The sequence below is a fragment of the Gouania willdenowi genome, chromosome 19, assembly GCF_900634775.1.
Source record: "Gouania willdenowi chromosome 19, fGouWil2.1, whole genome shotgun sequence".
In the NCBI taxonomy this organism is placed as follows: Eukaryota; Metazoa; Chordata; class Actinopteri; order Blenniiformes; family Gobiesocidae; genus Gouania; species Gouania willdenowi.
This window is the reverse complement of record NC_041062.1, coordinates 11100892-11120085: the sequence shown is the minus strand read 5'-3', so window position 1 is coordinate 11120085 and position 19194 is coordinate 11100892. Positions and strand designations below refer to the sequence as shown.

General features: G+C 36.6%; 2 protein-coding genes across 2 annotated transcripts; one reads left to right on the top strand and one right to left on the bottom strand.

The window, feature by feature from the left end:
- The first annotated feature begins 1310 nt into the window (after positions 1-1310).
- tmem130 (transmembrane protein 130) lies at positions 1311-4124 on the top strand. The gene is made up of 8 exons (XM_028476888.1): positions 1311-1395; positions 1477-1559; positions 1639-1810; positions 1884-2029; positions 2141-2225; positions 2385-2587; positions 3104-3216; positions 3903-4124. The coding sequence occupies exons 1-8, from the start codon at positions 1388-1390 to the stop codon at positions 4053-4055; spliced, it is 963 nt and encodes a 320-aa protein (XP_028332689.1). The 5' UTR covers positions 1311-1387; the 3' UTR covers positions 4056-4124.
- Positions 4125-8044: 3920 nt separating this feature from the next.
- Positions 8045-12539, bottom strand: nptx2b (neuronal pentraxin IIb). The gene is made up of 5 exons (XM_028476261.1): positions 11747-12539; positions 10811-11030; positions 10156-10400; positions 9895-10074; positions 8045-9013 (listed from the first exon to the last, which is right to left on the bottom strand). The coding sequence occupies exons 1-5, from the start codon at positions 12170-12172 to the stop codon at positions 8783-8785; spliced, it is 1302 nt and encodes a 433-aa protein (XP_028332062.1). The 5' UTR covers positions 12173-12539; the 3' UTR covers positions 8045-8782.
- Between the last annotated feature and the right edge of the window lie 6655 nt (positions 12540-19194).

Sequence of the window (19194 nt, the reverse complement as noted above, 5' to 3'; positions counted from 1 at the left end):
ATTAAGCATAACGCGTTTTGTTAAAGGTTGAGGTGCAGTGAAAATACCACAGTCCTCCAGCTGAGGGCGCTGCAGCACAACATTTTGTGCAAAACTGAAGGAATTCATACTGAAAACCTCGATGACAAAATCATTTCTTTTTCCTTTTTTTTTTTTTAGCAAAATATTTTCTAATAACTATTACCAACTAATGCACATAAAGGTGAGTTTGAATATATGGAGTTATTTAAAGAATAAAGCAAACTAACTCAAAGTCACCAAATGGAGATCATCCAATAATACGATATTTTACAATTAGTTTGTCCGATATCCGATACCAATGTTCTTTCTCCCCCACACCTAATTGCAGAGATGGTCTAGATCAGTGGTTCCCAAACTGGGGTACATGTACCCATGGGGGTCACATGAGCACATTGCAGGGGGCACTTAGAAAGTTTTAACAATTGATTTAAAAATAATCAGGGAATATTCGTTGTTCCTTTTTTTGGACACATTCACCACAAACAAACAGTACCATTGACTATCAAAATACTATATTTTCTTGTAATTTATTGAAACATGATTTATTTATGCTGTAGAGGCCATTCCATCACACATCCCAGTGTTTATAAATTAAGATTGATTTGATTTGATATTCTGTATCATTGGCATGAAATGTATGAAATATGTCACTTCAGCCTAACAAAGGCCTGATGCTCAGATACAAAGCCTCTAATTTTTTATTCTTTCTCTTTACATGTTGTCTTAGTTAGTTTTATCTAAATACATTTTTAATGTTACCTGTCTTGCGTTCCACAGGCAACTCAAGGACTTTAAAATTTTCACTTTTTCAATTTATTTAGCAAATTAGGACGATTCGTCTTCAGTAAAGTATCCAGAGATCAATGCAGTATTACCTATATTCACCGTTATGTTCTGTAGATATTGAACTTCCTTTGAGATGTTTGATTTCTTTGTTTTGTGACCGACATAAGGGCTCAACCTGTGTTGTATAATGAATCCTCACATGAACTTGTAATCACAATGACAAAGCTTTTTTACCAAAAACCCCCAGGGTTGAATGAATGAATGAATCATCACACTCATCCCTAAATGCTTTCTTTTTTTTGTTCTTTATCAAATTGACATTTAATTTTTATCTCTTTGCCAAACGTTTTTCATCGAACCTGTGCGTTGGAGAGAAATGTGACCCAGGCCTGAGCCTGCTGCTCAAAAGCCAGATTGTTATTTCTCGGCCACATGATTGAAACGCATGGTGGCAATTTCAAGCCTATCCAGTTCATATGTGAATCCCTCCCACAGGTCCATCCTCTCTGCGAACTGACTAACTTTATTTTGATGTGATCCTCAAAGGAGCTCTAGCAGTCAAGAGAGAAGACCAGCAAACATGGACAAGTAAAGGAAAAGTCTTTTTTTCTTAAATCCATTTGTCATTTAGTGAAGCTGTTTTTAAACTTGAAGATATTTGCCTTACAGAAACAGCGCCATATGGATCTGGATGATACTTCATACTGGTATCGTCCTCGTGGCTGAGACCAAGGGTCCATTAACCGAATTGGGTATTGTATTCAGCAACCAGTTTATGTTTTTCTTTGAGAGCTTCTTCATCTTTTATGCAAGGTTCTCTCTTTGCATCAGAAAATGTGGCTGGAAAGCTGATTTTCTACCAAATGGAAGGAAATACAACTATTGTAAGAGACAAGAAAGAGCTGGCTTCAGATGTTCCTACAAAGACCCTGTTTGAACCCATCGATCCCAAAAAGAATTTAACCCATGCTAACTTCACCTATACCTGGGACCTTGGGAATGGGTAAGATTATGAAAAATCTTCCCAAAAAAAACATCTGATAGACTTTTCTGATGCCATTCCGTTTCTGATGCAGTAAAGTGATCCGTGGGAATGAGCCAGTTGTTCGTTATAATTACCCTCAATCTGGAAACTACACTTTGCAACTCAAAGTCGGAGCAAATATGACCAATGGCACGACTCCAATGTCTGAGGTCTACTCCACAGATGTTCAAGTGCTTGGTTTGTATAGTTTTATCTTCAGATATGATTTTTTTTTTTAAAAAAGTATTAATAAATACATCTGTCATTTGTACTTCTAATGTAAGGTGATATCTTTTAATCAATTTGCAGATCCCATCAAAAATATCACAATGAGCGGACAATCAGAGTACGAAGTGTCTCGTGATGTCAATTTTGACTTTCAAATGGATGGAAGGTGAGTTGGCAGCAGTCGTCTTACTTTATTTTTATTGCAGCACTGAAAAAATATTTGTTCTGAATTTTAATATGAGAATTATTTTTCACGTTTCACCAATGCAGGTTGCGAAAAGTCATGAAATACAAACTCAAATGTGCCTCTTCGTGTTCTTTTCAGTCCACCCATGTGGGTTTGCTGGAATTTCCTCCCCAACTGTGTGCCTGATCCTAATTCTGGATGCTCATTAACAATGCTGTACCAAAATCAAATGCATCTGAGCCACACCTTCACCTCTTCGGGCTATCACTGTCTGGATCTGAGTGTACGCAATGATGTGAGCGAGCTGCAGACCTCCTTCAGTCTGTACATCAAGCAAACCAGTGAGTTACACAACAACAACAACAAAAAATGTGCTTTACGTTTGTGAGAATATGTTGTATTTAATATTCTCATCTGAATTTGTGTTGACCTATCATCTCCTGTCATTAAAACTGGAAAATTAATAGTGTTCAAGCAAAAACACGATCCTCTTGGGAATGTTGTTATCTTCAAGTGAACTTTGACGAACACTCTGACTAATTACGTACTCTATTCCTGGATTCATGGATATAAAAAAAACATTTTAAAAGACAGGTTTTATTTTTTGTGCCATTATGAGGTGCGTGATAAAACGTCCCATTTGTCTTCTAGCCATTCTTGTTTCTAACACACAGGAAAACAAGGGACTGTTGCTTGAACAGTCTACATTCTGTTGTATTAATTCAATGGAAAGTCATTATATTGAACTTTTGTCATTAGTTTTCTGTCTTATGAGATGTAGCTATATGTTTTGTGTATTAACTGTTGCTAAACATGAGTTTACAGTAACTAAATGTGTGTGTTTGTGCTTGTTACAGGTAACATCCACATGTTCTTCATTTTGTCATGCGCTGCTGTTCTTGTAGCAACTTTTTCCTTCATCACTGTCATGTCCTGTCGCCCTCGCCGCAAGAACCAGAGCAAATCCAAGGTACGCTGCATGTGACAAGTTTATTGTGACAATAGATGAGCTACTGAGTGCATGCACCACTTGGATGGAAGTCAAATCATTAGAACAACAGTACAGTGGTTGAAAATTTTTTTTTAAAAAAACATGTAAATAACCAAAATTTTGCAATAAAATCTCAATGATACACAACAGATTTTATACTTACTAATTATTCAGAGGATCTCTAAGCTATGGTTCACAAACCCTCACTATTCCCGGGCCCAGATCATTTTGATTGACAGTGGTTCTCAACAGAAAAATACATAAAATGGTAAGAATACACAAAAATGATTCACAAAATTAGAGAAAAACATAGACAAAATGACAACAAAAACACACAAAACCATAAAACAATGACCCCACAAATACCCTTTGTTTCCTGTGTTAATGCTCAGATTGGTCACTATTATCATAAACGCTGACCTGAACGTTATTAATGTAGCCTTTGGACAATCACATTTTTGTGGCCTTATGATTAAAGTTGCCCATCTTTGCGGATAAGATCATATTTAAGTCATATTTCATGGCATTTCAGTGTATCGCCACATTGAGGCGCTCTGTATCAAGAAATAAATCATACCTGAGCAAGACTTTAATTGAGGTTCTGATTCTAATAGTGTTTAGAAATAGTTGGCATTGATATTTGTCGGATTTGTGTCATTTTTCAGAGCCTTTCATTCAGTAACGCTGTGTTTTTGAAGAATGAAGAGACGGATGATCAAAGTGGGATCCTTCTTAATGTCTGTGCTGTGGAAGGAGGAGAGAAAGCACCACTTATGTCACAATTTGGGAAACAATACAATTCATCTGCCTATGTCTAAATGCCACCACCCTAAATAATCAGCATGCGTACGGCAAAATTATCTTAGTGTCACACATATAGAGCTTTCTGCCAGATTAGCCTTCACAGACTCTTTGTTAACCTAATAAGATTTTATTTTATTATTTTTATTTGTATAAGCTCAGGCTGAGTTAAAAATCTAAACAGGTTCATCACTGATTTTCCATAATAACTAATCTGCATGTATCTTCAACTGAAATGTAGAAACTATTGCAAATATACTGATGAATGATATGTTAAGTGTCTCACACGTACAGTATGTAATGAATTTATGATTTGATTGACTAATCAACATGATGTTGCTTGTATCGCATGTGAGGAATGGCTTTGCTTTGCTTTTGCTGAAAACTGGATGTGATAATAATATTTATTGTGCCAAATAATAAAAAGTGAAAAATCAAATATCATGTAAAATCATTTTTGACAGACATCTCAAATCCTAGTGTAGCTAAATATGAATTCACAATTCTCCCTTTTAATTGAAAAACCACATGTTCTCTAGCAATAGGTTATTCCCTGATTTATGTCATATATGTAATATAAGATCCATATTCCTATGTCATGTGTGCACTGATGTCTCTGGTAAGCACAAAGTGTTACATGTCATGACAGAAAAGAATACATGATATGCATAACATAACTAAAACTGCTGACTCATCACTTACAAAAACAACATAAGATATTTACATCCCTATAGATCAGGGGTCTGCAACCTTTATTCTCAAAGGAGACAAAAAATATATATATATATATATATATGAATGAATGAAGACAATAAATGTGTATTAAATACTATACAGTTAAAATTATATAGAATAATGTTTGATTTAATTTGATTTGATTTATTTTGATCATGTAAATGGAAACTTAAAAACAGTTTAAAATGAAATAAAATAAATTGACATCAAGAAATAAAACAAGTCGATGGTCTGTAGATGTTGCAGGAGATTAAGTAGGAAGGTGCTGAGTCATTGCACAACGTGATTTGTTTTAGGTTAACAAATTGTTATATCTTGATTTTATTTGTCATTAATTATTAATAGCCTCTGTAAAAAAAAAAAAAAAATCTTTATTCCAATATTTTTTTAAAACCTATACTAAGCCATTGTAAAAGAGTCAAAACGCAACATTAGGCTCCAGAGTCACAGTTACAGACCCCTGCAATAGACACTGCAGGCACACACTCACCAGGTTTAATGACCTGCAGATGGATTCTGTGGAAGAAACCTACATATACCAAATTATGCTAAACTATCCTTCCAAAAGATTATAATCTGAATAAATGTTTTAATCAAATTCCTGATATATTTTCATTTCCTCACTTGTAGCTTACCCACCTACAACTTTACAATTTGGTCATTACGACATTAAATCCTGTTTTAAGTCCTTCTGACGTGATTAGTTTAGTTGCCTAGAATCTAACTGTACAGTAGTTTAAAAATAAAACATTGATCATACCGCATTATACAATATACAATGCAAGTTAACTACCAGTACCTATTCCAGTAGTATTATACTAGCTTTGTATTTCTCAAACATAGTTCAACTTTAGCTTATGACTCATATGCATAATGCATGGTTGATCTATCTGTGCTTTTTTTTTCTGAAACATTAAGGAAATACAAAGTTTGACCTGAGAGTCATGGGCCTAACAGCGTGTCCTGTTTAAATGTTAAGGCATGACAGAAATCTTTATTTTAGATCTATCCACTGGTGAGATATCAAAGTCATATTGGTTGTGGTGGAATGCCAGATGTAAAAGCCACTTTATGGCTCTCAGGAGCAAAATCGACTCTATGAGAACCACGTCCTTGAGCTCAAAACATTACTGAGGTGGACGTGCACAGCTGTTCAGGTACCAGGATAATAGATAGATAATAGATAATAATAAAGGAAAAGTTTAAACTGTAGTCTTAGGAACAATGTGGCATTTTAATGAACTTCTGAAAAAGCTATAAAAAGGAGTGAATTTTCCTCACAAGCTGATCAAATGTGTAAAAACACTTGCCTCTTTTTACACATTCAGCCCCTATGGAGAAACGCCTGGTTATATTTAGCCCAACCCTCTCACCTGCAACACATTCAGCGTTCACATTCACTTCCTATCCTTTTTATTCACTCATGGGTTCCTGGGAAAATGATGGCTACACGGAGACACAAGGATGATACGGTTCATAAAGATACAGGCATAATGAGGGATAAACCTAATGTTTAAGCAGGTTGGAGAAAAAGAGCAAATTAGGGCGTTTGCTCACAATATTTAGCAATACAAAACTATATGCCGGAATATGTGTGATGTTTACAGAAAAAAAGCTGACCAGTATAAAGCCAACCAAAGAATTAGTCAAAAAATGTCTGTCAATGTCTATAAATATTTTTTCAACTGTTGGGTTGAGTAATTAATTACATTGTGCTTATGTTTTTAATCATACTTTTGCTTGAATATAGTGTCCAAAATATGGCCGCATGTGGCCCCCGAACCATGGGTTGCCCATGCCAGTTTTTTTTTCAATGTTTTTGTTACTGTACGTACATGTATTATACTAGTATACAGTACAACACAAGGTCACCTGAAATACAGCGTCCATCCATCCATCCATTAGCTATCTTAGAAAGCTCTTGCTTGTCTATTCATTACAGTATATTGTATTTATGCAGGTAAAAGCCAATTCATGCACTGGTAGAACATGGAAATGTAAAAGTTTTAATCAAATCTTTGCAGATTCTATTTTCATTTTTTCATGTCAGAGATATAAGTAAAGATTGTAATTAACTAATAATATCCAATTCTGCATTCTATCCTCAATATCAGTGAATAGAAGGCGTAACTTTACCAAGGAAGGGAGAGTGTCTGTTTGTGACGACACCGCTGACCTATCGGCCTCTTTCATCCGCTAAGTGTCCCTAATGCCAGAGGACACCTGTTGTTGTCTTAACCCAAGCCGTGGAGTGGAAAGATCCATGCTTCACCTCAGAAGCTCCACAACATATCCTTACAAGAGACAAGGTGATTTATGAGTCTGCAGGCGAGCCATATGCTCCAGCCTTTAGTAGATCATTTTAGATTTCACAGATTGTGTGAACATAACTGGAAAAAAAAAAAAAAACCTCAGATATTTACAGAGATACATTTCTTTATTTCAACAATTTCATTTGTTGAAAAAGCAACAAAAATATGCAACATTTAGAAAACATTTATTGGCACTTTAGCATTTGAAGGTATAGGCCACAGAATGAGACGAGGTAAAACATACACATCTTGAAAAAACAAATAATGTTTCAACACAAAAGTTAGCAAGTGAAAAACTTCACACAAAAATTATATATATTACATATTTTAAATGTGATTTGTCATTTCAATATCTTTAAACATATAAGGCCATTAAGAAAACTTTGTGATAGACTCACTTTTGTGAGAAATTAAAAAATCATGCTTCCCAACAATGTAGTAAAATTAACTTATGTCCAACACAAGATCAGAAATAACTGAGCTTTATCTTTGATTCAGAGCCACTTTACTGACATAAATCCTTTATGGGGCACTGATTGTAAAGTTCTGCATTCTAAAAAAAACGTTTATCAACATTTAGCAATAAACCACGAATAAAAAACGTATGCGATTTTTTTTTCATGTTACAATTGAGCAGATTTAAAGCAAAACTTCTGAAATTTTGTGATTTATGTTAAATGTAAATGTTAAATCTAAAAGTAAATATTTAGCTAATATGCAAATACACCAGAATGAGCTTTTATGTCGGTACTTCCAGTGAATTTGCATATTAGCTAAATATTTAGTTTCACCCGTGACATTTAGATTTAACATTTAGATTTAGATTTAACATTTAGATTTAGATTTAACATTCATATTTATATTTATTATTTATGTTTAGATTTAACATTTACATTTAACATCTACATTTAGGTTTAGATTTAACATTTGCGTTTAGATTTAACATTGACATTACATTTTTATGACAAAAGAAATATCACAAATATTGCTGTAAATATGGTCAAAAGTAACAAAATTGTTTTTAAAAAATGTAAACGTGGTTTGTTTGTTTTAGCATGCACAACTTTACAATCGGCGCCCCATAATCCCTAATGTTTTCTTTCCTCTTTCTCAAAATGACAGTAACATGTCAGGATCAAACGTTTGATTAATGTTGGCTGTAAGCCCATTCCCCTGTTAAGGAATAGACATAACATTAGCCAGACCTATAATCTTTCCGTCCACTCGCCCCCTCACTGCACGCAACAACAGCTCACATGTCAACGGCAAAGACAGTCTGAGCTTCCTTGTTCTTGCAGTAGCTGTTTTATATTTGTTTGTCCCTGCCGTGACTCATGATTTTAATTAGCTCGATGCCTCTCTATGTGAAAGAGATGGGATGTTCAGAGATCACTGGGCGAGGGCCAGTGTAATGTCTCAGATCAATATATGAATGAGGCTTTAAAGCAACATTTGAAGTGCTGATGGGTCCCTGATTAGTGCTTGGGTTGCAGCAGCAATGAGTTTAAAAGTCGCTCCGAGAGAACATCCGGGTGTCATTTTGCACTTTGGTGTGTTCTCGTTTTCAGTGCTACAGTCCAAAACTCTTCAGAAACACTATAATATATCCAACAAATCCACATGCAGTAGCCTAAATGACAGTAACAGCAGCAAATTGCTAAATGAAAAAAAAACAATAAACACCAGCTTGATGCATTTCAAGCATTGGGCAACCGCTCCTGACACAACTCCAGAGGACGCTTGAATGCCCCCCTCCCAAAAACTTCCACATTGCTTGCCAGCCACGATATCACATTTCCCGAGATATAAGAGCTGCAGTTGGCCATAGACTGGATCTCGACTGGCTTCAGAACACGGTCCCAAATGTTCACCTGGCTCAGCTCGCCCACAAAAGCTTGGCCAGCATCAAATCGTCCACCCACCACATCCTGAAATGGTTATTAAAAAAAAGCACACAGACAAGGCAGACAACATCAGCATCAATCAGGAACACTAGTGCCAATCCTTCCTTTTATTGTCTCACCCTAACTCCCTCTCCCTTGTTCTCTTCCACCCACTAGGGTGTAACACTGCCCTCTCTTTTTACATCTTTCCCTCTTAGAAAGTTTAGCTTACCCTTCCTGGTGATGGTCAAAAGTAAGCAACAAAATAAATGTATATGTTTTTTTTTTGCAAGAACAAAACATGCATCAATCTTTGATAGCATACCCAGACAAGAGAAATAAACAAGGGGGGGGTGGGGGGGGGGGGGTGATTGAAAGGCTCAAAAGGAACTTGTAAGGAACACAATGACATAAAATTCATGCTGAAGCTTGACACGAACACATAGCATGCTATCATTTTTCATATAATCACACACACACTCTAAGATGATTCCTGTCCTTATAAAAATAAAAAAGATTGTCATTTATCCTTGAATCCACTTATTTGATATGATGCACATCAAATGTAACAAATAATATAATAATGATAAACTGAAATCTATTAAGTTCCAACTGAGGATATAATTCCATTTATTACATCTTTGTCCTTTCTTGTTGTATTATGTTTTGTGCCAATTGCTCCAGGTGGAGGCCTAACTATAACTGACCAAAGACTGGTTTGTTGTTCTGTAAATTGCCTTCTGCTCATTTCTGCTGTTTAAAAATTAGCTGATATTTTTTTTTCCAACTGAAGTTTGCAACAACAAAAAACGTGGTCACGTTACTTGCAACAATTATGAGTGGAACAGGCTGAAATGGCACCTTTAAAGCTGATAATGTAAAAAACCAGAGTAAAAGTTTATAAGTATGTCACTGCTGATCCTTACTTGCTCCTGGCCCAGAATGATGACGCCCCCAGGTTTGATTGGATGCCAAGCAGCCAGGTTGTCACCAGTTGCCAGCTTCTCCCCGTCTTGATAAGCTTCCCACTGGCCGTCACGTGTCGTCCAAGAGATGCAGATGTGATGCCACTTCCCATCACGCACCTCGAGGGGCATCTGGGCAACCTGTTTTAAAGGACATTGTAAAATGAACAGTCAATATCTTGCAAACTATATTTTAAGACAACAACTTTTCACACAACTTGCCTTGTCATTAATGAGTAACTCTATAGGATTATTGCCCCATTCAATCAGCACAATCTCGTTTGCTTGACCAGGAACACCATAGGAAAAGGGCGTGCCTATGCCTGGGCTGGCACTGGATCTGATCCACATGCAGAGAGTGAAGGAGTACATCTCTGGAAGGCTTTTTGTGATCCGGCCATAAAGGTAGTTGGTTCGCTGAGGGAGGGATAGTTTGAACTGCTCTGGGGATTTAAACTCTCCTCCTCCTGTGAGAAGTCAAGAAAGAGATGGAGGGCGAAAATAGAGAAAGAGGGTTTGTTAACGTTCATGTATTTATGTCTTTTACCAAACCATGGACTAACAATATAAAGTTTTAATTATGTGCTTTCATTTTGTAGTTTTAATTATAATATTTTCACTACAGTGTGTCTCAACATGTGATACTTTGGTACAATTGTCTTCTAAGCACAACGTTTAAGTATGTCACTGCTTTTTCAAATGTGCCTTTAACTTCTGTAAAGTTAAAAGAAGATGAAAACAATTAGTCCATAGTGCAGTGCTGGTTGTGGAAAACAGAAGAGAGATAGAGAGAACACGTGCCTGCAAATAGGAAGTTTAAAATTGGCTGAAATATGATGGCGTACTACCAATGAAAAGTGAGTTTGAGTCCCTGTACCTTTCTCTAGTTCACTGATCCTCTCCACCAGAGCGTTCAGGGTGCTCTCTGTTTTCAGCCTGTAGGCAGCCGTGGCATTTGACAGCATGCTCTTTTCCTCCTCCAAGTTACTGACTTTCTTCAGGAGCTGTTTCTCCAGCTCTCCCAGTCGGCGCTGCAGCAGCTCTTTGAGTTCACTGGGGAACGCTGCACCAGATACGTTGGCCCTCATTTGTTGTTGCTATAGAAGAATGGACAGGAGATCATTGAGAGACACTGAGCCAAGGCTGCAAGTTATCCATCCATCCATCCATCCATCAACTCATTGATCCAATCATCCATCCATCCATCCAATTATCAGTCCATTCATTCATCAAATCATCCATCCATCCACTAATTGATCCAAGCACCCATTCACCTAACCATCCATCTATCCATCCAATCAACCATCTATTAATCCATCCATCCAACCGGTCATACTTCCATCCATCCATCTATCCACTCATTGATCCAATCATCCATCCATCCGTCTATCCATCAAATTATCAGTCCATTCATTCGACCAATCATCCATCCATCCACCAATTGATCCAAGCATCCATTCAATCAACCATCTATTTATCCATCCAATTACCCATCCACCCAATCATCCATCCAGTCATTCTTTCATCCACCCATCTATCTATCTATCTATCTATCTATCTATCTATCTATCTATCTATCTATCCATACACTCATTGATCCAAGCATCCATTCACCTAATTCATCCATCTTTTTTTTTTTCATTGTTATTTACTAATGCTAATATTTTCTCTCTTTCTGTTTTTAACTGTTTTTGTGTGGGTATTGTGTTGTCAGAAGTGCTACTCTGGAACATCGTGCCCGTTTTTCTAATCCTTATTAATCATTTGGCACAGGGGCAGTTCCTTGCGCAATGACTGGCACTGGTACCCATACCTCCAGGTTCTCCAAGCGGTCCTTCAGCCCTTGCATGATTTTACCAAGACTGTCAATGGAGTCATTCGGGTCTCTGGGAACATCACCCATAGTATTTTGCTTCTCCTTGCCCCACGTGCCACCTTTTTCGTACTTTCTGTAGTCCGTGGTGGAAGCACAGCTGGACAGCTTGGTGGTCAGTTCATTAATGGTGCCCAGCTGTTTGGATATCGTTTCTTTTTGTTGTAAAATCGTCTCTCGTAGCTGCATGACAGTGTTTCTGAGCTCTTCTTCTTGGCTTCCGACGTTCAGGTCTGGTAAGAGCGTCACGGGGCAGCTGGCATCGCCACTGAGAGGCACAGACCGGCAGATGTACCGCTTCCCATCGTCCGGCTGACCGCAGCAAAGAGCGCACACACACAGGCATCCAAACAAAAACTTAAACATCACAGCGGTGTAGAAAAATGCTGAAGATACCGTGAAAAGCCGATGACTGAAGCCTAAAAGTGCCCAAAGAAGTCCAACATTAAACTACCCCTGTGCGTAAAAGTAGGCTTCCATAAACACATCCACCCCAAACCTCGTGTTTAAATCTCACTAGTTTTATCACAACCACGTGAAACTAGAAAAATCAAGAAAATTCTAAGCTGAAAATCCAATCACGGGCTTGTCTGTCGGTGTAAGCCCGTTACTGAGGTTTGCTTAACGTCACTATTCCTGGCGCGGCCAGGGCGCACGAGGCGGTGTCGATAAAACGGCTCCTCTCAGGAAAGAGGATTACCCAAAAAAGGTGTCTGAGCAGCTTCAGGATAGGTCCACAGAGCTGACGTCACTGATCTGTAGTAAAACATTTACACCCACTCTCAACCATCAATAAACATATCTTCTTATACTTGTTACTTACTGTACATTACTGTACTGTACTGTATCAATCCTGACTGCACAGGACACGGTTACTTAAGTAGTCAATGATCACAATGATCATATTCATCGAACATCCCACATGAACTGAAAGTGAAAACTTATATCTATATATTTATATGTCGCTCTCTTGCCCATTATTATAATGGATATGTTGAGATGAATGATTTTTCAAAAATTTCTCTCAGTATCTATTAGAAAAAGAAAAAAAAAAAAATATATATATATATATATATAAAACAAATATTAGTGCAGAGGATGAAAGCCATATATAAAATAGAACATGCAGGAAAATTAAATATTATTGTGTTTATATTTCACTTCACGACCTATACAATATCAGATTGCATTTGGCTACATGGGAGGTTCCTGAATATAAAAAAAAAAAAGGTTTGCCATGTCTTTTTGACCATGCAAGTTCTGGGACTGAGAAATGTTGCCATGTCATGATTTTTGCCTACTACTTGCCAAATTTTGTGAATTTTTAATTCCTGAACTATAGAATCCTGTGAATTATACACATTGCAACTGTGGGGGATTTTCCTTTGCTTATTAAGATGAGCAATAATGTAAATACGTATATAAAAATGCACTTCAATTATATCTACTGCACATTTAAAATGGAAATCTAATCACCAGCTCTATTGCAAGATGTAAACAACTTTCTGCTTTGAAGAAACAGGATGTGGTGGTAAACAATTAGCAACAGTTACCTGCCTCGACTGAAAGGTCAATGGATCCTGGTGTGTCAACTGGAAGATACACCACTGTGCTTTGAGCAAGGCATCCAGCCAAGCATCACTTCAGTAAGTCAATGAAGAATGCAGTTATCCTTATCATCTCGTGTGATGACAGAGGAAATGTTAAGAACATTCTGTTTTAATTGGTTCTTGAAGTTTTTATTATTATTATTATTATTATTATTATATTATTGCCGATTTAAGGATTTGACTGCTGATTTTAAATGTTTTTACTGCTGATTTTAATGTTCTATTGACTTTTAAACTGTTAAATGTTTTCTGCAGGAACAGTGGATGGATGTTTTCTTTTGCACTTTTTAATCATGCAAAGCACATTGAATTGTCTTGTGTATGAAATGCGCCGTAGAAATACATTTACCTTGCTTTGTCTTGCCTAAGCATCACATTTACTTTATCTAATGATGTAATGTAGTCATTTGGCTTGAGTATGTTAATTTCTTAATCTAAAGATTGTTCAGGTCACATTTAAACAAAACACCTTTATACCGAACATTTCCCGTGCTGCCATTTATTTGATTCAAATGCTTTACATTTAACTTACTATTCAATTATTATTATTATTATTATTATTATTATTATTATTATTATTATTATTATTATTATTATTATTATTATTATTATTTGTATTATTATTATTATTATTATTATTATTATTATTATTATATTATTACATAAAATTAATACATCTCTTTACATTATGATGTACAGAAACCCAGACAAAACGTGGTAAAAAAATAAAGAAATGTGGCCACGATAATGTAGAACCTAAATCAACCTTTTCTAACCTTCTTTTCTTATGTTTTAATTCATTCATTCATTCATTCATTTTCTACATGGAGTTTTTGTAATGTACAATGTCATAACACTGAATTTTTTTTTTCAAATTGCATATAGTCATTTTTGTTTTGTTTTTAAATAAGAGTGTGAGTCGTGCACACGGCTTTGAAAGCACATATTTGTGAGTACTGTGGATGATTCAGGCTCAGTAATAAGAAAGGTGCATGCGTTCTGTAGAGGGATAATACTTGGGTATAATCCATGTTCATCAGGGCCTTGGCTGCTGCAGCACAGCATGAAAAAAAAAACAAAAAAAAAAAACAAGAAACACAAATCTAATGGACAGATGAGTGGTTTGAAAGCTGGAGTGTGTCATAGACTTCACTCTCCTCTCTGTATAAAGCTTCCATCAAAGAAAGAAAAACCAACCACCTCATGAAAGAACCTGACCAGTGAATACAAACATGGAACAAAGTCTTTCAGCGGGTCATGATTACTCACAAGAAAATGAAAAGCATTATGTCAAAATGAACCCTTGCGTGTAATGTGACATTTATTCATTCATTCATATAATTTTTTTTGCCTGTAGCCAAAGGAAAAATACCTTATTTTTAAAAAAAAAACCAAATAAAACCCATCAGCACTGAACAAAGGTTTGCTTGATTTAACTATGAATAAATGAGACCTCATTATTTCCATAGCTATTAAAACACTTAGCCCACCATCGCCATACACTTTGACTTTATAATGAAGCATAAAACAAAACTTAAAATGGCCCTCATTTAATGTGTAGGTACAATTTGAAAATAATTATCAAATGTAAAATATTACAGAGAAAATGGATGCCAGCAAAGAGTAATGACATTAGTGGTGAGTATTGGCAAGGATGTTGCAATATGATATATATATGGGTCACAATAATAGAGCATATCTAATTAAACATAGAGATAAAAAAATCAAGTTTCTGTATATGTTCATTAGGAGATATTGATCATTCAGAGGACAAATTGAGTCAAAACTATTTTCTTCAAAACATCCTATTTATTATTTATTATTAATGTTTTTGTACATTTTCACTGAAAAAAAGGAAAATGTGGTGTTACACTCTGCTATCATAAAATAAAGTGCAAGAAGTTTCTTTTCACTGAAACTACTGTGTAGAAGTCTCAAAGTAACCATGACAACATAATGATGGCATTGTAACAACTGTAAGTGTGAACATTAAGGATAAATCCCCGAGTTACTGACAATGCACAAAAATAAGAAAAAATATATTCTCCCATTGCGTCAGTTTAAACACTGATCTGAACAGATTACATGAAAATAAAATGGCTGCGCATACATAAGTATTTGTAGGCATTACACACTGCCATCATAAAATCAAGTCACCATTGCAACACATTGAAAACATTGTAATCACTGAAATATTGTACAAATACACACAATATTGACTAAATATTCCAAAAAATTAATGAAAACAAAAATCGACACCCAAAAAATTGCGATATATCGTGAAATCGATTTATTTTTCACACCTCTAATTGACATAGCAAAATAGTCAAAATGATGATAAACAAAACTTGATGACTGCAAAATCCTTTTAATATGTCAACAGCAAAAAAGATCGATTATATTTTCTTTTGTTGCAGAGCAACAATTGTTGAATTTATAAACTGTTTGATATATTTAACATTTTTTCTATCCTATGTAAGAATCACCACTATCATTGGAAATTCACAGGTACGACCCGCCAAAAGAAGCCTGTCACGTGACACATCAATCATATTTTCTTGGGCATGTCTATGGTTAAAACTGTGTTAGGTTTAGACTGCCATCTGCTGTTAAAACGACGCAAGCTTCTATGAACGTAAAGATGTCTGGGGTGGGTCCACCATCCAATAGTATGTCTCCCTTAAACTGTTCCTCAGAAAATGACATCATCACAGTAAAGTCCCCACAAAGTGTTTTAGATGAGAACAAATATATCTGTTTTGTTCAACCATGATAAATCCACAGGGAAGTCCATCCTATCTCCTTTCCTATCCACTGTTCCTTAACCTCGTGGATCAGGTCACAGAGTTAAGGAAAGGTGTTAGGAAAAGACGATCACGTTTGTTTTGACAATCGGACACACTTCCACTAGGTGACGTAATAATCCGATGGACACGAAGGTTAGCGACATCTGCCGTGGTGAAAAAACTACAAATTATATTCAGAAAATGGACTACTATAAGCACAGTTATCACACTTTCCGCTGATATAATCTCAAAAATCACGAGGTTTGAATGTAAATCAAAAGAGGCTATACAGGCTACGAGGAACAAAAATGAAACTAAAAGAACGTCACATTTAGAATGGTTGCTCATAATCACCTTCCACTCAGAAATATAATAAAAATGTAACCTTTTTATTCATCACCGTAGTGAAATTCTTTTCTGCATTTTACCCATTTTCCCTCATCTGACCCCCTCCTTCTCCTCAGCTCAGGGTGGAACTTTTCTGTTATTTGTATAAAAGCTTAAGCTGTGAAACTGTTAGTTAGTGGGTCTTGCCTTTTTGCTCTGCCAGGAGCCTTTTGACCATCCTTGTTGGGGGCTGCTTTTCATTCTTACAGGATGGAAGCTTCTTTTTTATATTTAATTTTATAATAAATCTTTTTTTATAAAATCATCATGCTTCGACTGGACTCCATCATTCAACCAGAGCATAAATCATGTCTCCAAATGAGGTCAACCGCAAATTTGCCGTGACAAGTGGAATGCTTTAATTGCAAAGCAGTTTCAGATACATTCGATTCCTTTCTGGATATTACTGTGGAAATTGAGGTAATTTGTCTTTTTTTCTTGTTTGTTCGATATAATCTAATTAATGTTTAAAGATTTGTTCATCAGAACATGATTAGCTAAAAGGTGTTATTTTTTCCTCCCACGCAGACAGCTCCCAGTGTGTCCAAGGCTTTGGAGCAGTTTGTCAAGCCAGAGCAGCTAGATAGTGAAAATGCTTACATCAAATGAGTAAAGAATTAATAATCAATCATTTTAAAAGTAAATCAATTTTACAGTGCTTTTTTCCCGCTCAATTTAGTCGTTTTGATGGGGGGAAAAATCCTGTAAAACTATGAATTTGGGACCATTCTTTCCAGGAAAAAGGTGGTTTAAATCAAGGTTGCCATGTTTGTTCACAGGTCCAATGATGTTAACCACTTTAACCATAACTCAGGGATCTCTGGTCAGGCATCCCCACGCCCTGTAGTTATACCACGCCTCAACACCACTGTCCATCACAACAACATGGGCTTCATTGGCCCTCAGCTGCCTCCACACATGACCAAGGTACTGTCAAATCTGTCACACCAGTATTAAAATGGAAATCAAGGTGAAAGCGAGTTTGTATTTTTTAAAAACCCATTTTGGTGTCATTCACGTTTTTTTAGAGCACTCTTCAAGAAAATAGGACCTCCTCATCCCCATCCTCCTACAGTATGAAATCTTCTGCAAGCAATTCCCGCAGTGCTTTATCCTCTTCACAGTTTTTCTCAAAGGTTGCCTCAGAACATCATTTTGGCACGTCTTACTATAATGGAGATTGTCAGTTTGAACTCAATCACAGAGAACGAGAGGCCGAGCGTTACAGGGAGAGGAACTGGCACCGCCCTCAAGATCGTAGCCACTGGTCCAATTGCTGGCGGCGAGAGGATGCAGACTATGAGCAGAGGAGATACAGTTACTCTTCTCACGATGGCTTTGATAGCTGAGCGTCTTGGACGGCCAAGGACAGAAGCAGAGGAAGAGATTACCACCATTTGAAAGAGAGATCCTGCTCCCCATCATGTGGCCGTCTGCCAGCATCTGAATCAGCTTGTAACAGAGCAAATCACTATTATAGGAAGAACGGTTCTACTGAGAGGGACGGCAGCTCTCAAGCACATCGCTCCAAAAAACACTAGATGTGTAAGAGAAGGAAGTCAGATGATAAAGACAGACACTGTGACAGCAGGTAAATATTTCTACTCTTATTTACTTCAGTACTTTCTCACATAAAGGAAGCATTTTTTTTTCATTTATGTAGAATGAGCTCTAAACAAATCTGCCAAATTTATGTTGGATTGACTATTGTTTCCTTTTAATAATGTCAACATTTTGGGTCACACAACAATCTATTGTAGCCAAACGTGAAAATTCCTGGTACAGAGTTAGCATGTGTAAATAAAGTGCCCAATAGACAAAACAATTTGCATCACACACAGTTCAGACTCAATTCAGTGACGTGGCAGCCAATCCAACATTATTTATTGAGGAATTCTTGGTTGAAACAGGATGCTTGTGAGTCACTGTAACAAATCATATATCATTTAAAGCCACATATTGCATAACTTTAAAAGCATTTGTGGATAAATCCATTGTTATAAAGTGACACAATTGTCTTATTGTTAAAGTTTGAGAGAGTTATTTTGGGAGAACAAATTACAGAAATATTCCCGTCTTCAGTATATTACTTATAATAGTCTTAATCTTGATATGGGAGCTTTAATTGTGAAGGAAGAGTAAACAAAGAATGGTTTACTGTCGTCCCCCAGGAGTTCTGATGTGGATTCAGACCGAGGTGCAGAAAAGAAAAGGAGGCGACACCACAGCAGCGACAGCGAGCGCAGCCTGTGCATGGAGCGAAGCCACAAGAATGGAAGCGACGAGGAAAGGGAGAGTCGCAAACGACGTTACTCGCATGAAAACTACTGTAAATCTGATAGCAGCTTTCCACCTGGAAAAAGTCCAAGATTGCCACTCCCTCGGTTCTATGTCACTCACTAATGGTTCAACTCACCGACACCACAAGCTCTCTCCAGCTCCAGTGTTTTTTGCCCTGGGCGCCAATATTGTGACAAAACTATTTGTGTCTGCCTAATACAGTTTGCGTGTCTGTACTTTGATCCATGCCGTTAAAACCCAATCCGACGTACGGCTCCAGCTGCACTTCCAAAATCTCAGCTGATATTGCCTCTGCAGTCATGTT